The sequence below is a fragment of the Xenopus laevis genome, chromosome 7S (genome assembly GCF_017654675.1).
Source record: "Xenopus laevis strain J_2021 chromosome 7S, Xenopus_laevis_v10.1, whole genome shotgun sequence".
NCBI classification, from domain to species: Eukaryota; Metazoa; Chordata; class Amphibia; order Anura; family Pipidae; genus Xenopus; species Xenopus laevis.
The window spans coordinates 90,874,090-90,900,079 of NC_054384.1; the positions used below are offsets into that span (position 1 = coordinate 90,874,090).

The window sequence follows — 25,990 nt, forward strand, 5'->3', positions numbered from 1 at the left end:
TTATTACAAATGTGTTTATTTTATGCAGAATGATTGAAGCATTGCATAGGATAGAACTTGATGTTACTTAGCCTTGTGATAGGAAGTGAAAGAAGTAGCAAGTTAAAGAATTGTCTCGTAATACAGTGGGTACATATGTATGTCATATATTTTATAGCACAATTCTAGGAGCCTTGAAGAGCGACGCAGAAACTGTGGGAGTAGGAGCCATCTTGGATAGGCACACAGGATTTGCCTATAGCAGTGTGGAAGGAGGTATACACGGAGTGGCACGAGTTGAGTGCATCTAAGAGAATTTGGAGGCCTTCCTAAGATGGCCATAGATGTGCAGATTTTACCATTGTATTGGATGAAAGATCAGATATCCCAATCTTCCAACCTGCCACTAACCGTTCAGATTAAATGAAGTAGTAAAAGAACAAATCAGACGATGTTCTGGCTTTGACAGCAATCTTACGAAAGTTATGCCCGACAAATAGTAGTGACAGTCACCCATTGATATCGCATCAATGGGTGACTGTCCATGGTCCAAAAATCTTATGAAACGTCGATTCATACAACTATATTTTTGTGTCTATGGCCAGCTTTAGACTGAACTACCATAGGTGCTGCTAGAACAAGCCCAAAATAAACCCCCTTTGAACAGTCAACCACTTTCAACTGCCCCTATTGTTTATAATATATCTGCTTACTCTAGATCAGTGCTGTCCAACTTCTGTGGTACCGAGAGCCGGGATTTTTCTGGTCTACATGGCGGAGGGCTGATAATGGAAGCTACACACTGAACAATGTGGTGTTCAGTATGTGGGACAAACAAGCAGGAGCCTAAAAGAACGAGCACGGGAACATTATAAATAACATAAAGAACAAATCAGAAACCACAGTGTCTAAACATTTTTCAGTTTGTAATTTAGCCTTTTTTTCAATACAAGGTATCCAAAGGCTAGTACCAGATCAGAGAGGAGGTGATAGGGTTAAGATGTTGCTACATTTAGAAACGAAATGGTTATTCATGTTAGCTACCAGATTTCCTAAAGTTTTGACCCGCTCCTTTTGCTGAAGGCTCAGGGCGATGCACCTGGGCCTCTCCCTTCACTTGGTGAGTTGATACTAAGGACTACCTGTACGTGTATTACCATGGTAATTCTATTACAGTAATCTCACAAGCATTCACAACCTCTGTGAGTTTCAGTTGTCCCCTTTTAGGATAGTTACAATGTGCCATTGTGATTGGATTATTGGAAGAGTTTATATACTGAGGATTTCCCATACCAGTGAGTTGAACTGAAGAAGCTGCTCGGATGAGTAGTGAAACATCTTCAATGATTACTCAGCAAGTCCAGTTGCTCTAGATTTACTCCTACTAGATATTTTCCCTTTTAGTTACTTAAACGGCAGTGCCTTTGTGAAAAGCTTCTTGGAATAGCAGCTAGAAAGTTATATAAGTTATATAAAGTGATTATGTGGGAGTTTGGAGGAAAGCATCACATGATACCTGTCAGAAAGAACCATAGAGTGATCTGGTGAGGTTTTTGATAAGCACTTTGTGGGAAAGATGCCCCAAGAGTATAACAGAGTGATTATGTGAGGATTTTGAGGAGAGCTTTTTGAAATAGCTGCCTGAAAGTTTCATAGAATGATCACAGTGTTCACAGGTTTTGCTAAATTAATTTTTTCAATACAGGAACTCTGTAAAAAACACAGTTTAGGAGACAAACCTCTATTTGCCTGCTGTAGCTTATATATTTAAAATAAAACAAGTTATAACTGGCTGCTATTTATGTTCCAGCATCTTATTATTGTGACCTGTAAGCCATCCAAGATTATAGGCTAGACTCGAGTAGTGATGTGCAGTGGTGATCCACCAGTTGAGCACTGGTTGGGTGGGTTTGGGTGAAAATTTGGCCAACCACTGCGGGTTAGGCTTTGGTGTGAATCAGACTGGGAAGTACACACCTCCACTGTTCCCAAAGATTCCCTGTCTTGGAACCAGAGGCACACACAAAAGTAGCATACAGAGCAAGAAGAAGGGGTGCGGGTCCTACAACATTTTGCAGGTTAGGGTTGGGTGCAGGTTGAGTTTCTCCTGACCTGCACGCCACTCACAGTTTGCAAGTTACAGTTTTCATACATAACTAAGAAATGAAAATTATAAGTCTTCACTTAAGATGACCTTCAGATTCATCTGCAGTTTACTGCAATTCAACATTTCAGTTATGATGCATTTAAGATGCAGGGGCATAATTCTCTGGGCATCCAAGGAACAATTTCACCATTATAAAGTTGGCTATGCATTATAATAGTTTAGTGAATTGTTGAAAGATGTTGTGTTCAATAATAATGTCACCTGGGCAACATATCTGGACTTTGTTTTTGGATAGGAGAACACCGAAAACCATAAGACTGGGCTGGAAAGGAGTGAATTTTACAGCTGGGAAGATTTTTGTTCCTTCCTGGATCGCTGGTGTGAGGAAAAGAAGACCATGTTTGCTGTTCGTCACTCTGTGTTCCTTCAAAAAAGTGAGATTCAAAATTTTCCACATGGACCAGAGGTGGCAAAGTCTTTGAGATACAGCACAGTGATTTTGGGATGTAGAAGCTGCCCAAGGTACGATACAATAACATTTTGTACCACTTATAATGTGTCAAACAGAACTTGATATGTCATAAGCTTGGTAGCATACCTTCATATATAATATAAATATCAGCATCTCTGTTCCTAAAGCTTCAGCTTTTATGGTGAGACACAATGGGGCCTATTTATAAAAATGATGCATATGCTAAGATAGCTCATGGCATCTTGCCTAAACTTTTGTAGGCACATTATATATTTCCTAAGGCCAGATAAGTAAAGTATTCTAGGAATACTCCATAACTAGAGGTGGTTCTACCATTAGGCAAGATGAGAACCTCTCCTCAGGGGAAGCTAATACCCACAGGATAAATTACACGCACTGCTATGGAGAGCATACAACTTCAAAAAGGTTTAGCGCTTACAGTGTAAAGGAGAGTAGTAGTCTGGTCAAAGGAACTTCAGGATCAGGTTGGGGTGCAGAAAGCAAACCATGGATTAGGTGCCCCTGTCTGTAACTACCCACTCATATACAAAGCTCTGTTCTTGTGCCTTTCGTATAAGTGGCAGAGGAGAAGACTTTATATGCAACCCGTATTAAATTGTAGTCCTCCATTGTTTCTTATAAGTCTACTGCTGCCAATGTCGTGGACCCAATGAGTAGCAATGGGTTCAGGGATCCACCCCAAAGTTCAAGTAAATGGTGGTATACTTCAGAAATGGAAATTCTGTATAAGGTGCTCATGGCATTTTTGTAGACAGCCACGTAGATTATAGCCACAGGGTAAATTGTATTATATTATAAATCATATTATGATATTACATATTAGAATATTTTGAGCTGGCATAGTGGAGTATAAATCCCGATGCTTATATATTGAGAAATGAATGCAGTCACCTATTGGTTGCTATAGTTTACTACACTGGTATAAAACACAATAACTATGGTTTGAAATGAAAATGAGTTTGTCATGAATGTCTCCTCTTGCAGGTATTTACAGGATCTCATGCAGTTCCTTTCAATGATTCAAATATTGTTTTATTTCTAGGAATAAATGTACTGCAATGATCGAATTACAGCTTAGTCCCTGCTTGAACAGGCTGATTGTTTCTGAAAGTAACCTTTATCATACCCATGACTTGCCAAACCCCACCACCCACAGCACATCACTGGACCATCTGCAAGCCACCCAAGAGTGCCAGCTAGCTATGATCACAGATGATGTCTCCAAGAAGTTTTTGGAACATAGTGATGTCAAGAGACTTCTCCCCTTTTATCCTGATTCATTGTCAGATCATAATAAAGCTTTTGGTGAATTAAGTGCATTGTTAATTGCGGACCCTGGTGCAAAAATTAAGTTGTTTTTTAGTGAAAAAGGAAACGTGGTGAAGTGTATCTATCTAATGACATCTCACATGCAAGACCTGGTGCAGAGATTTCCTGATCACATTTTTGTGGATCATCTGCCCCTGATTGGTGGGACCTCTGGCTTGTATACTTTGTTTTGTAAAAGAGAGGACAAAAGATGGACACCATGTGCATACTACATTGCTCAAGAAGATTCCCCTGATACATTCCAGTTTATCCTATTATCTCTTGTGCAGAGCGTAACTTCCCTTCAAACGCTATTAAAGCTAATAACAGTGAGTCCAGGAATCCATGGTTGCTTGAACATTCAACCAATATTACCAAATGCATTAGCAAGATATTGTAGGATGATGGTCATGGACATTCTCTTCGAACGGTGCTCTTATGTAGACTTTGTATTGCAAGCGCAGATCAAGCGTTATATCCAGATGTTAGCTCAGACCAGTTCTCCTAATCTCTACAGTCAACACTTATTTGAGTTTGCAGCAGCTAGCCCTCCAGCAGTTTTCCAGTATTACTATAAAAACTGGCACCAACACAGAAAGCTCTGGGCTAGCGATTCAATGGCTGAATCCTACATGTATTCCTGTGTGAAAGGCAAACAGCAAGAGCTAACTTCAAAACTGAGTGATCCTTTGTCTTTGTGCCAATGCCTTAAAGTCGTTCTTGATGATGCTCGATTGAGTCATGTTACCAGAGAAGCTTGCATCGATGACGAATCTAAAGTAAAGTATTTTTCTTTTGTGCCTACTATTATGCAGATTGTTCTTCTTTGTATCTGGTGTATCATTAATTTATATGTTCATCATCGCCAACTAGATCCATCTTTCAATATTTTCTGAACTCGTTAGGGCTATGGCATTAAAACAGATGGTCAAATTATTTTACTGTGATCCTCATCATAGAGGCAGTGTTTGAGAACATTCCCATACATCAACAATTGCATCCCTTTCACCATACTCCTGCCATGATTAGATTGCTTTGACAGCTGTCCATTAAGGGGGTTGTTCACCTTTGAGTTAAATTTTAGTATGATATAGAGAGTGATACTGAGACAATTTGCAATTGGTTTTAATTTTTTATTATTTGTGGTTTTTGCGTTATTTAGGTTTCTTTCAGCAGCTCTCCAGTTTGCCGTTTCAGCAAACTATCCTAGCAACCATGCACTGATTTGAATAAGAGACTGGAATATGAATAAGAGAGAGCCTGACTGGAAGGACAAGTAATAAAAAGTAGCAAGAACAATACATTTGTAGCCGTACGGAGCATTTGTTTTTAAATGGGGTCAGTGACCCCCATTTGAAAGCTGGAAAGAGTCAGAAGAAGAAGGCATGTGCTTATCATAGCCAATACTTAGGCGTCGTTTATTGAGAAATGCACCTGCCAACCAAACTGCGCAACACTTTATTTTTATATCAGGTACAAATATAGGGACACTTTTGACAGTAACAGGTGACGCGTAGAGGGGGGTAATGGACAGGTCCAGATTTGTGGAGAGGCCACAAAAGCCTGGGCCTAGGGCGACAACATTTTAGGAGTGGCAAGCTGCCCAGCCTCATCCTAAGGAGCGCTGGGGAGACTCAAAGTTCCCCGGTGCTTGCCAGCGTGGAGGAGAGGTTGCACACAGTACCTGTTTGGCACTAGGACCATGCGGCCTCGGGACGCCGTGCTATGGAATCTGGCCCTGCTAATGGAGAGAGCCTGGGGTTGGTTGGGAAGGGTTTAATTCTCCTTTAAGCTCAAAAAGTGGAGTCTGTTGCTTTAGTTTGAGAACTACTGCCCTAAACCTATAGCTATAGGATGGCCTGCCGTACCACTCTTATTGCTGGAGGTTTACATTATTAGGTGGCAGAAGTGTCCAAAAAGTATATTATGTAGGCCCATTAATTACAAGAATATTCCAGTTTAAAAAAACGTACTCTCTCCCTACCTTCTGTTTGCGTTCACTGTTCAGCGTTTGGCAAACAAGTATTGTTTTTTAAATGAATAATGCATGTGTAATTATGTTCTGCCTGAAGTAAATGCAGATTTATTTACATGGTTTATCATATGTAAACTGCTATTTCTTCTTAGGGAAAGGAAGTGAATTGTGACCTCGTTGGGAAGAAATTTACTTCTTGGAATGAGTTTTGTGAATATTTTGACCACTTGTGTGAAAAGAAAAAAACATGTTATCGAGTTAGCAGTGCAAGTTACTTTGAAAACACAGATAAGAGGGCTGAAATCTACAAATTTCAAAATATTCGACTTGAATGTTGGCCATTACCAGATGCGATGGATAAAGACACAGACAATCAAAGGTAAGATTTAGCAGTAAAATCCAAAAATTTGACTTTGGTTTGAAGTACCATGCTGGTGAAGTAGTAATGGCGGTATTCAATCTGGTTCAAATTTTAGCATGCTTTATTATCAAATTCAACATTAAAACCCCCATGTTTTCTTGTTGAGTATTGCCTGTTGGTTTTTTGTTTGTTCTTGTTCAGCACATGGATGGTTGACCAAAAAAAGGACTTCTAAACCTTGTTAAAAGGCATTTATAGAGTCAGCTATGGGAATGCCAGAATACCTGTACTCTTGCTTTGAAGAACCCTTTACACATTAAGGAAAGCTAATATAGTACAGGTATGTGACCTGTTATCCAGAATGCTCGGGACCTGGGGTTTTCCGGATAATGGATCTTTCCGTAATTTGGGTCTTCATGCTTTAAGTCTACTAGAAATTAATTTAAACATTAAATAAACCCAATAGGCTAGTTTTGCTTCCAATAAGGATTAATTGTATCTTAGTTGGGATCAAGTACAAGCTACTGTTATTACAGAGAAAAAGGAAATCATTTTGGATAAAATGGAGTCTATGGGACTAATTCGGAGCTTTCTGGATCTCGGGTTTCTGGATAAGGGATCCTATACCTGTATTGCCATAGTACCAAGACAAAAAAGATTTTACCAAATTTTACTAAAAAAAAAAAAATACTACATTTTAAAAGTGAGGGATGAAGTCTGATTGAGCTTTTAATTGGGGTTTCAAGAAATGATGTTCCTTTCTAAATAGATTTCATGTTATATGCATCTTGAACATACCTGATGTAGGTACTTGATTTCTGAAGCAACTGTACAAAAGGTTCTTATGTATTAAAGATCAGTGTTACATTCATGGTTATATGGTGCTGTGATAAAATATTGAAGATTTTTAAAAGCTGTGAGAGTGATTGCTGCTTAAAACCCAGTGGAACAGAATCTCCATGCATTGATTGAAAAAATGGGTGTTATTATCTCATCGTTTGTAAGTGCTGCATCTCTAAATCTCTCGTTTACTAGAAATGAACCTAGTTTGTTGTTGATTTCTTTTTAGATTTCCATCAAAATGTTAAATAATTATCATCTGAAACTTTTCAGTGAATTATTTATACTTCTTTGTTTTTTTCACAGTTATCAAAAATGCGACCATATGCCTTGCCCAGCTTCTCTGGTTTTGCAATTTTGTAATGAAGACAACTGCCTGGTGGCGATGCCTGCACAATTGGATCACAATCACAAAACAGACATCCAAAGATTCGCAGAATTTTTCAAGCTCTGCAGCCTGTCCTCTTACACACGCTTCTTTACCCTAGCCAGAAATGTGGCCCAGAAATTCATTACTCTGCAGGACTTAAAGGATTTGTTCTCCTGGAAGAAAATATTAGAGAGTTCTATTTTAAATCTTCTTCATTCACTAAGGACACTTTTGTATAAGGATCCGTTGGCCAAAGTGATTGTAAGATTTACACCAGAGGTTATGCAAATTCATGATGTGTTTCTCATGACTTCTCAAATGGGTTCCTTATTACAGAAATTTCCTTCTGTCCTCTTTATTGCCAAACCTTTGGCTTTTATTGATAACTATGAACTATATACAGCAATGTGTGAGGATAATGAGAACATTGGTAGAGTTTGTGCTTATCTTTTCACCCAAAAAGTGAATCCAGCCCCATTCCGTAGCATGGTACAGTCTATTCTTCAGAGTATTCCCGAGCTGAAGATAAACTCTTTGCTGTTGCAAGCAGATATTAAAGAAGTGAATTCACTGCGTGATGTTGTACCTTCTTGCTCTGTGCACATTAGTCCAGCATTCATGCTTGAGGTCCTACAACATCATTTGAAAGATGAAGATCCTTCAAACAAGGAGACGGTAAAAGGCTTGCTGTGTAATTTAATCAAATGTAACTCCTCTGAACTTTATTCCACCTACTTTACAGATCTTAAAAAATCATCTTCAGATACTTTTCTTCAATACTTCCTCCAAAACTGGCACTGTTGCAAGGAAGACTGGTGTCATGCCATGAAAGACAATCACTTCCTAGAGTGTGCAACCAGGCTGGAAGATGAGATGAAGCCTATCGTGATCAGTAAAGGTCCACTTGGATCTTTCATCCAAGCTATTGAAAAGGTGGTAGTGAACAGTGACGTCTATGGAGTAGTTGAAGATGATGATTATGAAAATGATGATGAAGGACCTGTGCTAATGGAAATTTCAGATGCTTATACTGAAACGGTAATAGTCCAAAATAAGTATTTCATGCTGAAGGTACATTGTAATATTCAGGGGGTTATTTATTAAAGTCCAAATGTTAAAAACTTGAAGAATTCAGGTTTTTTTGCTATAAAATCAGAATTTTTAGTTGAAAAAAAAAAACTAAAATTTTTTGGGATTTATTAAAGCCTGGTACTGCAAAAAGTCTGAATCTAAAAATCCAGTATCTCAGACCTGCCAAGGTTGTAAATAAGTCAATGGGAGAGGTCCCTATCCTATTTGGAAGTTTCTGTGGTCTGTGTTGGAATTAGCCTGAACATCTGACTATTTCTGACTTTTCTGGCAAAAATCCAAAAAAATCAAGTGATTTGGGAAAAAACTCCGAAAAAATTGTATGATTGCTCGATTTTATCGAGTTTGTACCCGATCCAATTAAATTGTTCTTTTTAAATAATAAATAAGATCCAATCAAGGATTCTAGTTTGGTTGGACTTTTTTATTTAAACACTCACAAAAACTCTGATTTTGATCAATAAGCCCCTCCAAGTTATAGTTTAATTGTTGATCTAGGTAGAATAATTTAAGGATATTTGCAGTGATTTGAAACAGATATTGGAGCATACTGGACTGTTCAAAACCCAAGCTACATTAGTTTGTGAAGAATAAGTTTTATTTTCTCACTTCTTTTCTTGGTCCCATCAGTCTGGTCCATAACCATCACAATTGGTTTTGTCATGTTCATACCTTGTTCAAAATTTGCACTACAGATACCACAGCCTATGCATTTTATACATATAATGGTTATGATATTCACTATCACTTATAATATTCACTATGGGCACTGCTTCTGAATTCTTCTGAATGCTGTTTCCATAGAATAGTAATACCAGCCATCACGTATACTTTTAACTGGAAATATTTAAAGAATACTTATAGCAAAGAATTGTGCATTGAAAGAAAGCAGCAAATCCTGTTTGGTGATTTTGACATTTTATGGGATGAGGGTAATTTCTTTAAAGAATAGTATTAAGAAGTGATATGGCCACATGAGAACCTTACTTAGATTTTACATAGAAAGTGCCATAAACTATACAAATTTGTAATAAAGCAATAAAAACATTGCTAACCTCGTAAAACCACTATCTTAAGGGCTTTGTAAGAAATGTTGCAGTTTATGAGGGTGGAACATGTAAAGCTGGCACACCACTTATATCCTATATATCCTAGGTCCACAGAAACAGTTTTTGGGGTTACTGTGGTCTGTCTTCACTTTCCTTTATAAGGAAACGTCATAGAAAGGAAATATCATCATTTAATCATCCTAACCTTGAATGAAGAGAGATGTTGAAAAAGTCCTTCTTACGTGTATTATCTACATGTTTTTAGCTGTCTGTTCAGTCTTCTGATCTCAGTGGCATGATTTTCCAAAGCTGGAATGATTTCAGTGAATTTTTTGATTCCTGGTGTGAAGAAAAACGAACTCTGTTTAAGATAACAAGCGTTATTCCTTTGGAGAACGTGGCAGAGGATGATGTGAAGCGCCTGAGATACCAGCTAGTTCAGTTCTTGTGCAAGGGAAATGGTGAATGGCCTCAACAGAAAGATACTTTAAGGTAATGCCTGGAATATTATGTTTGTAATACAGCTTTTTTTTTTTTTTTTTTTACAATACCGCCATTTTACCTTTATAGATGTTCTTGAAAATGTCCTGAGTAGGGTATTTTTAAAGCCTCCTGTGTCTGCCACCAGTTCACTAAGCCAACACTAAAGTAGCAGGCTCCTGACAATAGCTAGCTAAATCCAATAGTTGCAAAAACGTAAGCCCCACAGGGATATTAGTAGCTACCGAGGCTTGCTAGAAATAGGTTCATTTGTTTTAATTTGGGCAAGTAGACATTTTTTTGCCATACAAGGAGTAATGGACATTGCCACTCTTTTTCCTTCCTTTGGACATGTCCTTTAAAGGAACAGTGACTCCTGGAAAAAAGGGACAAAGGGCACATGATATGCAACCGATAACAGATAAAACACCATTGTATTGGATAGGGCTTATCTGTTATGTGTTGTGTATCCTGTGCTTTTTCTCCATTTTGGCTGCCTCCAATGGCTACACAGCAGCTTAATTATATCAACTATAGTAGTCTTTCTGAAGCAAACACACAGCTATTATCAGTGCAGGACAGCAGTACATTATATTTTTATTACTTTGATACACTTTCATTTTTGGTGTTACTGTTCCTCTAAATATGCTGAATGCTTGAATTCAGTACTACTGTCCATTAGCTACAGTATGTGAGCATTCAACATAGGTTAATGTTAAAAAGAAATTAATTTACATTACATTTTTACCTTCTTTCATTCTTTCATTTACGTTACATTTTTACCACTATATACTTAGGGGCACATTTACTAATGGTCGAATATCGAGGGTTAATTAACCCTCGATATTCGACCCTCGAAGTTAAATCCATCGAAGTCGAAGGATTTAGCGATATTCGTTCAATCGAAGGAATAATCGAACGATTCGAAGGATTTTAATCCATCGATCGAACAATTTTCCTTCGATCAGAAATTGGCTAGAAAGGAAGGTCCCCATAGGCTAACATTGGTGCTTGGTAGGTTTTAGGTGGCAAAGTAGGAGGTCAAAGTTTTTTTTTAAAGAGACAGTACTTCGACTATCGAATAGTCGAACGATTTTTACTTTGAATCGTTCGATTCGAAGTCGTAGTTGAAGTGGCCAATTCGATGGATTGAAGTAGCCAAAAAAATACTTTGACATTCAAAGTATTTTTTATTCTATTCCTTCACTCGAGCTAAGTAAATGTGTGTTAGTTCTTATTATGGATGCACCAAAGTCAAGATTTGGATCGAGATACAGCCAGGATTTGGCCTTTTCTGCAGGATTCAAATTCATTCAAATCCAAGTGTTTGGCAGAACCAAATCCTTAAAATCTTGTGTTTTCTCACACAAACAAGGAAGTTACAAAAATTTAAGTTTAATATGTTAACCATACCTAAACCTAATTTGCACATTCAAATTAGGGTTTGTTTCAGAATTTGGACAACTCTTTCAGGATTCAGGTCTTGGCTGAATCCCAAAATAGTGGATTTGATGCATCCCTTGTTCTTATCCTATAGCAAATAGTAATGCAAAAAATAAATCTTATTTGGAATAAGCTAATTCTAAAGTGTGTGTTGATAGTATAAAAAAGAAAATAAGAGTAATTTACAAATGCAGCTGCTGCATGCAAAGTGCAATTTTCACCATGTTTTGTTCCCCTTGATTCTACGTTTTCCACCACAATTCCAGAATATTTGTGGCCATTCATGGTTGCGCTCAATGGTTTGTGTCCAATATATTAAAATGTGTGAATGCATGTATTTTTTTGGAAAACACCCCCTCACTTTGTGAGTTTCTATCCATCTAGAATTTTCAGTAAAGTCTTGTCACTATCCAAGGTTGGAAATGGCCAACAAATAATGTTGGTTTGTGAGTGATAAATGAACCACCATGACGTTTGTGAGAACTTCACCAATATTTTGCTTACAGTATTTCTTATTGTATTCCACTAGCACAGCCAATTCATCTTGCCCTGTTTTCCTTATTGTGAAGCATATGGCCGAGAAGAATTGCCTAGTGATTAGCCATTCGCAGCATCTGCATAATCACAGGACAGACCCAGAAGAATTTAGTGCTTGCTTCAAGCACTGTCGACTCTCATCATGGCCCCGGTTTGCGTCACTGACAAGCAGTGTTGAAAACTGTTTTGCCACTCAACAGCATCTTAAGAATATCCTAAACTGGAGTATGTTCCTAGAGAATGATATTCAGGATCTTCTCAAAGAACTGGACTCTCTCTTCTTAGAAGATCCTAAAGTCAAGCTGAAGTTATCATTTTGTTCAGAAACGTTGGCTCTGGAGAGTGCGTTTATCATGGTATCACATTCGCAGCATTTACTGGAAACATTCTCATCGCTTCTCTTTTTGGGCCAGTCGCTAACTCTTAATGAGAATTTTGACCTGTACACAGTGCTATGTGAAGATGAGAGCAGCAATGGCAGAGAAGTTGCGTATTTGATAACAAGGAAAGAATGTGCTGCTCCTGTTGTGTCTATTGTGGTTTCTCTTATTCAAAGCATTCCTCACATAAAGGAAAGACTTGAAGGAATGGTTCTCCAGACAGATCTGACCCAGCTTGATCTTATTCAGGACCTTCTACCCTCCTGCTGTGTGCGTATGAGCCAAACACATGCTCTAGATACATTATGCTACCAGATGAGGATGGAAGACCCAGCAACCGAGGAGGAGTTAAAGCAAATCATTTATAATTTAGTTCATTCCCAAACATCTTTGCTTTATAACATATATTTTAAAGAGCTGGAAAAAGCAGCTACTGAACATTTCTTTCAGTACTTTCTGAATACGTGGCACGTGCGTAAGGAGGACTGGGTTGAAAGCTGGGGCCACAGGATGAAGGATGGGAATTTCATAGAGTTTACTGCCTGGCATGCCAACGAGCTACGTTCTATGTTAAGCTTTCCTAGTTTGCTGGCATCATGCATTGCAGTCTTGCTAAAAATGATACAGTCTTCTGGGGAATATACATCACAGGACTACAGCTCCCCTGATATTGGTAATAAACAGGTAAGTAAATGGAAGCATACAAATAAAACATCAACCCATTTCTTAAGATTTGCTGTATGTGTGTAGCTTTGCTGTGTGTTTATATAGTGAATAAAGTACCCCTTCTTGTAAATTATAAGGATATTATAAGTTACCGAGGAGTTTCATGACCATATAAAAACACGAGGCCGAAGGAACTCCGAGGTAACTTCTAATATTCTCATATTTTGCAACTGGGGGTACTTTATTTATTATAATACACAAATTTCAGTGAGTCATGTGACAGAAATGACATCAGAACTCACCGTTTATAACTGATGACATCAGAACTCACCGTTTATAAGGATATAATTTACAAGTTATTCATGGATTTTGTGTATTATAACAATATTAGTGTATTATTAATATAGTGTGTCAGTGTGGCAGCTTAGTACTGTAGAGCTAACGATATACAGTACATTATATGCATATTACTTTCCTATGTAAGAGATCTCTCCTTCGGTGGAACCTGCTATTACATCTAACAGAACAGTGACTGCCAACATGTTTTTGGCATCTCTTTGCTGCTTTCCTTTCTCTAGGTGATGTTTCCAGTTGAAATTTTCACATATCAAATGGCTACATTATTAGTGAATCATAGGGCTCATTTATGAACCCTACAACCAATTGGCTATTCGTTTTTTAAGTCTACTAACAGAAAAATTAAAGCAAATATCTGATTGGCTACAACAGGAGGCTGCACTGGCGCAATTTAGTAATTTTAGTAAAACAGCCCCTTATGTTTTAAGCGACCTCCCATGGCTCCATACCTTGTTCATCTAAAGGGATTCAAACCCAGTATACACAGTGCATATACAAAGTAACATCTATTAAATGTAGGGTCTTTGATTGTTAAAAGAAGAGTAACACCACAAAAAGAGTTTTAAAAGAATATGTACTGTTGCCCTGCACTGGTAAAACCGGTGTGTTTGCTTCAGAAACACAAATATAGTTTATATAAACAAGCTGCCGTGTAGCCATGGGGGCAGCCAATCTAGCAAAGCATATACAGTAGATAACAGATACATTCTAAACTAGGGATGCACTGAATCTAGGATACGGTTCGGGATTCGGCCAGGATTCGGCCTTTTTATGCAGGATTTGGATTCCGCTGAATCCTTCGGCCCGGCTGAACCGAATCCTAATTTGTTTTTGCAAATTAGGGATGGGAAGGGAAATTGCGTGACTTTTTGTCACAAAACAAGGAAATAAAAAATGTTTCCCCCTTCCTGCCCCTAATTTGAATATGCAAATTAGGATTTGGTTCGGTATACAGCCGAAATTAGGATTCGGTTCGGTGCACTTAACGCACGGCAACAATTTTTTGACCACACCCCTTTTGAGGGCACCCCCCCCCTAATTACCATGCCCATTTTACAATATTTGGCAGGTTATGAAAGTTTGAACACATTTCTGTAGTTTTTATGTTTTATTACAATTTTACTAATGAAGGTGAATTGCCCTTTAAGCTGTGAGTCTAACTTCTCCCAAGAGACAAAACTCTTAAGTATCTATTATTGGCTCTCTGCCAAGAGTCAATTAAGTTAGAAACATTGTATCTTTTTCGGCTGTTCAGTGCAGTGAAATCGGGACTTTCCAGTACAAATGCGTGACTGTGGGTTGAGCTGTCAAAAGAGGGACTGTCCGCTCAAAACGGGACAGTTGGGAGGTATGGCGTCACCAGCATATTAAATGTTATCAGTATTACTTCTCTTATTATATCTTCAGTGTCTTAAAGTCCATTGGCAGTATGGAACCACTCTGTTTCTCCATTTTCTGCCATTACTCTGGCTTCTTAATTGTAAAGGTTCCTTAAGAGGATACACAGATAGACAGATAATAGATCTATAATGGAAAGATGATGTTTCAGACACACTGCATTTGTAATACCGAGTTATTTAAAGTAAGTTGTATACAACCATGTGTATCTTCTTGTGTAATAATTTGTCTTTGTAGTTTTGTAATTTGTAATAATTTTGTAATTTTTAGAGTGAAAATGTTTGCCCAAGTGAAGTTAGTGAGGACCATAATCCACGTCCTGTAGTTTCCATTTTGGGGCATAGTGACAGTTTTGTAGAAGAGGTAAGTACTGTAGATGTCCTGTGTTTCAGCATGTGCACTGTATAAAGATCCTCAATTTACTAGAAGTGCCCAGTTATTAAATTCATAATTTTAAGGCGTTGTTCACCTTTAAATTAACTTTTAGTATGATGTAGATAGTGATATTCTGAGACAATTTGCACGTGGTTTTCATAGTTATTTAGTTCTTTAGCTTTTTATTCAGCAGCTCTCCAGTTTGCAGTTTCAGCAATCTGGTTGCTAGAGTCCTAGTGGGACATTCACTAAGATTCGTAGTTGCGCCAGGCATAACTTCGCTGCACTTCGCCAGGCATAGTTTCGCCAGCGCTCCGCAAATTCACTAAAATCCGAAGTTGTGCTCACGGGTAGCGTAAGGTTGCGAAGTTGCGCTAGCGTTGATTAGCGAAGCGAAGTTACGCTAGTGATGGTTAATTTGCATACGGCGCCAAATTCAAATTTCAATACAGGAATATGTAGCAGCACTACATATGCCTGGGAAACCTTCAAAACATCAAATAAAATTTTTATTTTCCCCCTACACACCTGCCCACTGAATAGTTAAGTTGCCATGAGTTAGGAAATGTAGGGGGGAAGGAGGGGAGCCCCAAAAAATTTTTCGATCTTTTTCAGCCTATCACCCATGATATAGAAAAAACGCCAGCATTTTTTGGGACTTAGAAAATTTTTTAACTTTTTTTGAAGAAATCCCTATCTACTCTATTGCGCTTCGCCTGGTCTGAGGTGGCGAAGGAAGTCTAGCGTAAAAGGTAGCGTTCAGAACACTGCGAGCGTTAGTTACGTCCGTTGCACAAATTCGCCAGGCGTAAGGGTGCGAAGTTACACTATAGAAGGTATGCCAGCGTCCGTTAGTGAATTTGCGAAGTAACGAAAATGCCCAACGCTAGCGAATTGACACTAGCGTTAGGCGCTTCGGTGCATAGTGAATTTGCCCCCTAGACCCTAGCAATTATGCACTGATTTGAATTAGAGACTGGAATATAAGTAGGAGAGGGCATGAAGAGAATGACGAGTAATAAAAAGTAGCAATAACAATAAGTGTGCATCTTAACAGAGTCATTATTTTTTAGATGTGGTCAGTGACCCCCATTTTAAAGCTGGAAAGAGTCAGAAGAAAAAGGCAAATAATTTAAAACTACATGGCATACATTTCATGAAAAGGTGACAAAACTATCCGTCTAATCATGAGCTGCTCAGATAGCATGCTGATGTGCTGCCCTTTATGTTCATTGGTTCTAGTGTGCTGCTCCATCTATCCTTCCCTTTGTTACAATCATCTTTACTCTCTAAGCACTTGTGGGGGGGAATAAAGGTTGCTAACGGAAAAGACGTTCACATTGCGAATAAATATTCAAACCTCAGTGCCCTCACGTGACAGTAGGATAGTGTTTGCGAACATAATCGTTTGCGATAGTGTATGTAATAAAACTTTAATGAAAAAGTTGTTACATTTGGTCCAAAAATTGACTCCACCTTCAAGCACGTCTTTAAAGTTTGCAATGCGTAATTAAGATTCGCAGTGCAATAAAATTATAATGAAGAATATTACATTGCAACATGCAAATGTTTATTCTTATTTGTGCTTAAATTTGTTTTCTTTGTAAATTTTATTACATTTCCCCTTTGGTGTTGTTGCATCACTTTGTGACATTGTGGCATCACCATGAGCCAAACAGAACTTTGCTGGTCAGACTAGAGCATTTTATTAAAATGAAATGAAAATGTAATATAAGCTTCAGCATACTTAAATAAGAAACTTTCTTAATACAAACAATTAAATATTCTGTACCGTTTATGAAATAATCAAGTTTATCTTCACTATTCCTCTCTCAGCATCTGTTTCTCTTCATTCTGTCTTCATGCAGCAATTGGGTGTCAGATATTCATTGACAGTTAGATCCAATATATCTTATAGGGGGGGCTCCTAGTAGATGAATTAGAACTCACTCAAATAACTAAATCCAGTACAAACAAGATCTAACAAAATAACTGCCTTGTGCACAAATTCTGCATGTAGAGAGACATGATTTTAATAGTGAGCTACATTTTATATTAAATCTTGGATCCAACTGTCAATGAATATCTGACTCCCAATTGCTGCATGAAGACAGAATAAGGAGAAACAGATGCTGAGAGAGGGATAGTTACGATACATTTGATTATTTCAGAAACAATACAACATTTTTAATTGATTGTATTTAGAAAGTTTCTTATTTCATAATTAAGCTTATATTAAATTTTAATTTTCAAAATAGTTTCCCTTTAAGAGAAGGGTGTCCAGATGCAGATGTATACATGGAGTGCGTAGTGTGTAAAATACCAGAAGAGCATTTCTCAAGGCCCCATGTATACAATAATTGACATTTTATGAAATCTGTGGCAGCTTTATTAAGTGCCTAGTAAATCAGAAGGTAAAGTACCAATTGCTCTCCTTGCTTTATTTTTTTCTCTCTCTTTCATTCTCTCTTTTAATTTCATTGTACACATTCATTTTGGCCTATCAATGATGAAGAGACTTCACACATACAGCATTTTTTTCCGTTAGAAATATATCCATTCACTTTTAAAAGGTTTATATATTTGCATATTCAGGCAATTTTTGTTTGATTTAAAAAAAAGAAAAACCAAAAAAACAATACAAATTAACATTAACCTAAATGATTATTTTGACTTGTGCTGCATTGTGCTGCATTGTGGGCAAAATGTTTAAAAATCTGAGTCAACTTGAGAATCAATCAGGATACTCACCTGTGTTTAGTAATGGTTGAGGCAAAGGCAAATTCAAAAATCCTATTAGAATCTCATTAGGAAGACTGATGTGCAAGCTGCCTTAGTACAGCTAGGGGCAGATTTATCAAGGGTCGAATTTCGAGTTCATGGGATCGACCTGCAAAATTGAATCGAATTTGAATCGTTACCCATAGGCAAAACAGCAATTTGAAATTCGAAATCAAGGGTCGAATTCGACCCTTGATAAATCTGCCCCCTAGTGTTTGGTCTTAAAGAAATATATTGAATAACTGATGAGCAAATTGATCCTAAATTTATTTTGAAAATGTATTGTTTCATCTCTTTTAATTCAAGATGTCTGAAAGTCACATGAATGGGATTAATAACAGTTTATCAGAAAGCAATGAAAGCTCCAATCTGTCAACATTTATTTTAGAAGACATCTCAAATTCCATCCTCAGAGATGAGGTAAGCTGCAGCTGCGAAATATGCTGGCGCTATATAAATAAATGTTAATAATAATAATATATATATTTATATATAAATATACAATTAACAAAAAAAAGACTGCACACCAAGGACTTTATAAGTGGAAAAAATAAAGTGATTTATTTCAATGTTTCGGCTGACGGCCTAAATCAGGGGTGTCCAAACTTTTTCCAACGAGGGCCAGATTTGGTGAGGTGAAAATGTGTGGGGGCCGACCATTCAGCCTGACATTCTTTGAACCATTAACATCATTTAACTCATTTAAACAAGGAATCGCGTAGCCGTAATATTTGGGCATATTAGTGAAATGATCTGCCACTTGGTCTATACTGCTGCCTGTGTGCTGAAGATGTTAGCAATGAACACGTACTGGCACGGAGTGACGCTCTGCTTTCACATACTTTTTTCGTTTACAGTAGTGATGCGCAAATTTCTCCCATTTGGCTTCGCAGAAAAATTCATGAATTTCCTGCAAAATTTGTGAGATTTGCAAAACAGTGAAAAATTCATGAAAAATCATGAAAATCTGAAAGTTTTACGAAAAAAACGTGAAAATCGGATTTTCACGTAAAAAATTGTGAAAATCGAAAATTTCAGCGAAAATCGTTAATTGACGAAAAATTCGGTTTCGTCAATTTTGACGCTGCTGTTAAAGTCAATGGGCGTCCAAATTGTGTTGACGCGCGGTGATTTTGATCTGAGTGACTTTTGCGGATGAGCGTCCATTATTTTTTCCACTTATAAAGTCCTTGGAGTGCGGTCTTTTTTTTTGTTAATTGTATGCATACTATTTGTTGACCTGCACCCGGGCAGTTGAAATTTAAGTATATATATATATATATGTATATATATATATGTGTGTGTGTGTGAATTACTCTGGTGTTAGTTTTTTCTATTCCAAACACTTTTCTATGCCTTGAAAAAGAGAACATTTGGTGTTCGAAAAACATAAATTTTTCAATAAAGTATTCCCAGTTCTATATATTTAATATACAACATGCAAAACCACAAACGAATAAAAATGCAGAACAAATCCAGATACTTATCTGAAACCTTCAAAATCCTTACATTTTTTTGGTCAGAAATGCATTTTGTTCTATTTATCATTGGGTTTTTTTCTGGTCTTTCCACTGGTGTTCATTCAGCTAAAAAATGGGGCTGCTAAAACCTGCCAAGATCCATTCAAACCAATGACCAATACTTTTTGAATTAAATTCTGTTATTCCAACTATTCGAGAACAGTGATGGCCAAATAGATTCAGCAGACATGGATCCGCAGCAAATTTTCACTTTTCGCCACTCGCGAAAAATCAGCCGTGACCAAAAAACAAATTTTTACATGCGTCAAGATTATTTGGATGGCCATTGACTTTAATGCATTCAAACAAAATAGTTGTGTGTATAACAATTGTAGTGCGTGTCAAAATAACTTTTGACGCCCATTGACTTCAATGCATGTCGCGAATATTTCCGAAGTTTCGTGAATTTTTTCACTGTTTCGCAAATTATTTGGCCAGATTCGCCCGAGATTCGTCCATCATTACTTCAGAATGCAAAGAGTTATGAGAGTTTCCAATTTGCTTTGACATTTAAGTCAATCTAAACTTAGAATGTGAGAAAAATGTTCTCGGGTGCTCTTTCTCATTTTTGCTGAAATAAATTGAATGCTTTCTGATCAAAGCATTGAACTCATCTTCTGTGTTTACTCATGGTACTGTGACCCACACATTTCTGAACAGAATATTTCACAATCTGTTACTTTTTTCCAGAAAACAGCAAGCCTGAACATTGCAGAGGGAAAGAAATTCTTAAGCTGGATAGATTTTCGAACTTTTTTTGACCGATGGTGTGAAAGAAACATGTACCTATTTAAGATAAGATGTTACAGGCCATTGTCCAGAGCAGACACAACTACTAGCAAAATGATGGCACTGCTAAAATACAGCTATATACATCTGGTGTGCAAGTATTCCATTATTGACCAGTGTTCAGTAAGGAACTCCCCAGGGTATGTATGCACTGTACGTCTTGTAATTCTTTTACCTCTTATCCTGTTCCTCTGGCCTGCTCTTATTACAGGATATTCCCCTTCATTTAGCACACTTCCAAGAGAGATACACAACAACTCAGGTCTTTGTATAGTCTAGAGTTCTACAAGTCCTATATCTAACAATATTAGTTTGTTAATATTTATTAATGTTCTATGATTAAAAATTGGGAATTTTAGTAATGCGAAAAATACAAACTCAAACATTTACTGTATAAACTAAAAAATGTATCAAGATTTTGCTTTTCTATGAATTACTGAACATTAGTTGTATAATCAGTGTTTCTGAGAACTGCTGCACATCTGTGTTACATGGAGTCCACCAACTTCTGGCACCTGTTACATTCCACAATTCTTCTGCATTTCTTGTTGTTTTGCCACTCCATAATGTCAATCTTGTTGGTCAGGAACCAAGATGTTGCTCATTTACTGGTGTGTTTGGGGTCGTTGTCTTGTTGGAAAACCCATTTCAAGGGCATTTCCTCTTCAGCATAAGGCAACATGATCTCTTCCAGTATTTTGATGTATTGAAACTGATCCATGATCCCTGGTATATGATAAATAGGCCCAACACCATAGTATGAGAAACATCCCCATATCATGATGCTTGTGCCACCATGTTTCACTGTCTTCACACTGTACTGTGGCTTGAATTCAGTGTTTGGGGGTCGTCTGACAAATTGTCTGTGGCTCCTAGACCAAAAAAGAACAATCTTGCTTTCATCAGTCCACAAAATGTGGCTCCATTTCTCTTTAGGCGTTCTCTTTTGTGTTCTTTGGGAAATTGTAACCTATTCAGCATGTTTTCAACAATGGGACTTTGCTGGGTTTTCTTGCCAATAGGTTGTCTTCTAATTGTACCAGAACTCACAGACCTTCTTTTGTCTTCCTGGAGATGATCATTGAGTCTTTGCCATTTTGGATAGTCTTCTATCCATTCAAAAGTACTCTGTTCTTCTGAACAATGTCTGAAACGAACCATTTTACTCAGATTTCCAGAGAGAAGTGCACTATAACCAGCATGTACAACATTTGTTCCATCCTTCCTTTAATAAGGGCCATAACTGACACCTGTTTTTTCACAGAATGAATGACCTCGCTAATTGCCACACTGCTATAATTTCTATTACTCTACTACACCTACTCGTAAATTATTTGCCATGTAGAAATCTAATTTTTACCAAAAACAGTGATTGATCACTGTTATTATTCTGAACACAACTGATTTTTGACTTCTTTGTTTGTGTGCTGAAAAGTCATGTGATTTTTGGATTCAGATTGTGTTCGGCCATGAACTTGGATTCAGCTGAATCCTGCCGAAAAAGGCAGTAATGATTCTATTTTCCTTGTGCTTCTAAATGGAAATGTTAGGGGTACTTTATATACTTGTTTATTTCCTATTAACTCCACCACTGCAGATTCTGCTTTGTGTATTTCTTTTCTGGAAATATAAATAATCTTTTAGTTAGAGGAAGTGGGAAAAGGGCTTATATATAAATGCAAATAAATACATATACATTTTACATAGCCACCGTCAAAAATGTCATCTACTGCAACTTGTGCTATTTTCAGATGAAGGTGTACATTAACATCCGTATTGGTGAACTGGAGCCAAGTTGTGTTTTCTGGTGTCAATGTGAGTGTGAAATGCATCATTTCCATCACCAGTAATTCTGCACCAAATCCATTTTTTCGGGATCTTACTGAACCCTCGAGTCTTTCTTGAAAGATTTGTCTGAATACCGAACCGAATCCTAATTTGTATGGGGAAGGGTAAAAGAGAACTGTGCGCAGGGCCCAATAGAAAATCTTCATGGTTTGTGATGAAAAGTTACGTGATTTTAAAGGGGTTGTTCACCTTTATGTTAATTTCTAGTATGTTATAGAATGGCCAAATCTTGAAAACTTTTCAGTTGGTATTCATTATTTATTTTTTATAGTTTTTAATTATTTGCCTTCTTCTTCTGACTCTTTCCAGCTTTCAGACAGGGGTCACTGACCCTATCTAAAAAAACAAATGCTCTGCAAGGCAACACATTTATTGTGAGTTTTTATTACTCATCTTTTGATCAGGCCCTCTCCTATGGATGTTCAAGTCTCTTATTGAAATCATTGCATGGTTGCTGGGGTAATTTGGTCTGAATATTGCTGAAAATGCAAACTAAAATGCTGCTGAATAAAAAGCTAAATAACTCAAAAAACACAAATAAAAAAAAATGACAACCAATGGCAAATTGTCTTGGAATACCACTCTCAACATCATACTGGGAGGCCCATTTATCAAAGTTCGAATTTGAATTCATGTGAATTTTTTTTTACTCTAATAAATTCGACTATACTCACAATTCGACAGGGAGCTTGTTTAAGAAAAAATTTGAACTTCTAAAACTTGAACGAATATTGACTACTCGCAAACTCAAATCGAATACAACTAAACTCAAATCAAGTTTTTTCTCTGAAAAAACTTGAATGTCTGGAAGGCTATTAACATCTTCAAATGGTACACTGGACTGGACGTCTACATGAACTCGGCAGGTTTTAGGTGGCGAATAGTTGAATTTGAATTGTTCACAGGGTCTAGGTATGATAAATTTAGAATTCAAGTTTGGAGTATTCCCAACTCGAATTTGTGAGTTTTGACCAAAAATCCAAGTTGAAAATTCTAATTTCCAATTCGAACCTTAATAAATCTGACCCTAAAAGTTAACTCAAAGGTGAACAACCCCTTTAAAGGAGAACTTAAACCTGTAGAAAAAAAACCCGTACCCCCCACCCCACATAGACCCCCCCTTCCTTCCCCCCTAGCCTAACTGGCACCCCGGGGAAATGCCCTATACTTTATACTTACCCCGCGACGCAGATTCTGGCATCAGACTTCACGGCATCCATCTTCCGGGTCCTTGGTAAGTTGATGGGAAATCGGTATGTCAGTGCATGCGCAGTTGGTGCAGTTTGCCGTTTTCGACAACGGCGCATGTGCCAAATTGGACGGAAATTGCCGAAGTGCCAGAAGAAGACACAAAGACCCGGAAGATGGCTGCCGTGAAGTCTGATGCCAGAATCTGCGACGAGGGGTAAGTATAAAGTATGGGTCATTTCCCCGGGGGGCAGTTAGGCTGGGGGGAGGAAGGAGGGGGGTCTACGTGGGATGAGAGGTACAGGGTTTTTTTCTACAGGGTTGAATTCTCCTTTAAGGATAAGGATGAGGATTCGGTACTGCCAGGCTGAATCCGAATACTGAACTGAATCCTGGATTTGGTTCATCCCTTGTTAGTATATGATTAAAAAAGATAGTGTTTAAACTGTTTTTGGGAAACACTAAATATATCAAAAGGATAATGGTGGCCTAACTCCCTAGTAGTTAAATACATGCAGTATGTACAGATTTTGCATGAAATATTATATTGTCTACCAGTTGTACAGACTTGATTGTGACCAGATGTTGCTGTTTAGTATGTCAATAGTCAATATGATATATAAATATTCTCCACAAACTACATTATGCAGATAGCATCCTGTCTTGGGATCTGTAAAAGAAAACATTAAGGGCCCTATATACTTATGATTGCACGAGCAGTCATCTAGGAACTCCAACATGAGTTTCTGTACTTATGCTGGGTCATAAAAGCTTGGCAATCTTGGTATCTTTTTACCAAATAAGATTTTGTTAAAAAAAAAAAGCTGTTAGATGCCGAAGATTTCTTGAGCAACCATAAATAGGGCCCTAAATGTGACAGTAAGTTAGAAAGTTATAGAATAAATTGAAATAAACAATGCAAGATGTGCCTTCTAAAAAACAACATTAAGATAGTTATGATTTGGCATAAATTGAAATAATAATAGATCAATCAGAAACATTATTAGCGCTATAAATTTGTATAAATAATGCCTATACATTATCAGATGTTTGTATTTCTTTAAAAACAGACTTTTATTCTTGTCTCTTATTTAGAGAGCCGCCAGCCCCCTGCCAAGCAAATATCATAGTTGAAGCTGAGCCACAAAATGACTGGCTGATAGTCACACACGCTCAACTGGATCACGATCATGGAATAGCGGAAGATGAGTTTGAACGTTTATTTCCTAGGTTTATGCTAAGGGCAAAGCCTTTTCTGTTCTTGGAAATGACTAAAGCTATCTCCAAACAGTTTCTTTTGTTCAAGGACTTGCAGGATCTAGTGTGTCAAAGCTGCAACGAGGAAACCTCCTTAAGAGATCTTCTCGATGAACTGAATCATATTTTTGGTCAAGATCCCAAGGTCAAGATCAAGCTGTTATTTTACCCGGATACTGCAGAAGTAGAAGGGATCTTTCTGATGACAGCCACCATGAAAAATTTACTCCAAAGATTCCCATCTGTGCTCTGCATTGAAAAAACAATGCTGATTAACCGTGACTTTTACCTGTACACTGCTGTTTGTGAAGATGCTGACCAAAGAGGTCGAACATGTGCATACTTCATCACTCGTAAGGAAAGTCAGACTCCCGTCAGATTCATGGTGGTGTCGTTGATGCAAAGCATTTCAGACTTTGTGAAACCCATGATCAAAACCATTATGCTACATGCCACTTTTGAGGAACTTGAATTGGTGCAGAGTCTCCTTCCAAAAAGAGAAGTGATTATGAGCCAAGCATATGCTCTTCAACTGTTTTATACTAGGATTGAAGAGGAAGAACAGTCTGTGCAAGTCAATATTAAGAACATGGTTTGTGACCTTGTTCATTCAAGCTCTGCTGAAATATACAAGCTCAAGCTTAAAGTGCTGAAAGCAACAGCTAATACTGCTTTTTTAGATTTTTTCCTCAATCATTGGCACATGCACAAAAAAAGATGGGTGGCTTGTTGGGGCCTGCCTGAAGCACATCACATTAGGTTTGATAACCACTTCAGAACAAATCTGCAGTCTCTAGAGTCAGTCAGTCTAAGTACTTCATTGGCTTGCAGTGTTAATTGGCTTCTTAAACTTCAGAGTCTGACGGCACTGACTTGGGCTCTTGATGAAAATAAGATCACTGACTTTTACAACCAATTATGCCATCCACCTGTCTTAAAATTGCTACAAGAGGAGATCACCCACACAAAATATGGGCAATATGATATCAGCGAACTCGATGATGGATTTATACTTAATGATGGCACGTGCTCATTCATAGTGGAAAAATCTCTTTCACAATGCAACTGCTCCACTTTTAAAGAAAGAGGATTACCATGCCGGCATATATTTGCTGCACGCCTCTGGACTGGCGAAACAATACTGGACACTAAATTAGTACACTCCGATACAGCCAATGTACAACATTAACTGTTTATATATTTTTTACATTGTAAACAAAAACTAATCTGCTTTAACTTTCAGCAGATATTGTAGTTAAGACTTAGGGGCCGATTCACTAACTTTGAGTGAAGGATTCGAAGTAAAAAAACTTCGAATTTCGAAGTGTTTTTGTGGCTACTTCGACCATCGAATGGGCTACTACGACTTCGAATCGAAGGATTCGAACTAAAAATCGTTC

At 37.6% G+C, this 25,990-nt stretch overlaps 1 protein-coding gene across 11 annotated transcripts in view; it reads left to right on the forward strand.

The window, feature by feature from the left end:
- The window catches only part of LOC108697723, a 49,536-nt gene extending 23,732 nt beyond the window's left edge, over positions 1-25,804 (forward strand). For all 11 annotated transcript variants that reach the window (XM_041571522.1, XM_041571516.1, XM_041571524.1 and 8 more), the window contains 10 exons: positions 2,382-2,608; positions 3,622-4,666; positions 6,015-6,241; positions 7,370-8,471; positions 9,837-10,063; positions 12,024-13,095; positions 15,103-15,195; positions 18,295-18,408; positions 20,199-20,437; positions 24,429-25,804. In XM_041571522.1, the coding sequence (XP_041427456.1) occupies positions 2,382-2,608; positions 3,622-4,666; positions 6,015-6,241; positions 7,370-8,471; positions 9,837-10,063; positions 12,024-13,095; positions 15,103-15,195; positions 18,295-18,408; positions 20,199-20,437; positions 24,429-25,779 (5,697 nt within the window). In that variant the 3' untranslated portion in view covers positions 25,780-25,804. The remainder of the gene's footprint in view (positions 1-2,381; positions 2,609-3,621; positions 4,667-6,014; positions 6,242-7,369; positions 8,472-9,836; positions 10,064-12,023; positions 13,096-15,102; positions 15,196-18,294; positions 18,409-20,198; positions 20,438-24,428) is intronic.
- The last annotated feature ends 186 nt before the right edge of the window (positions 25,805-25,990 follow it).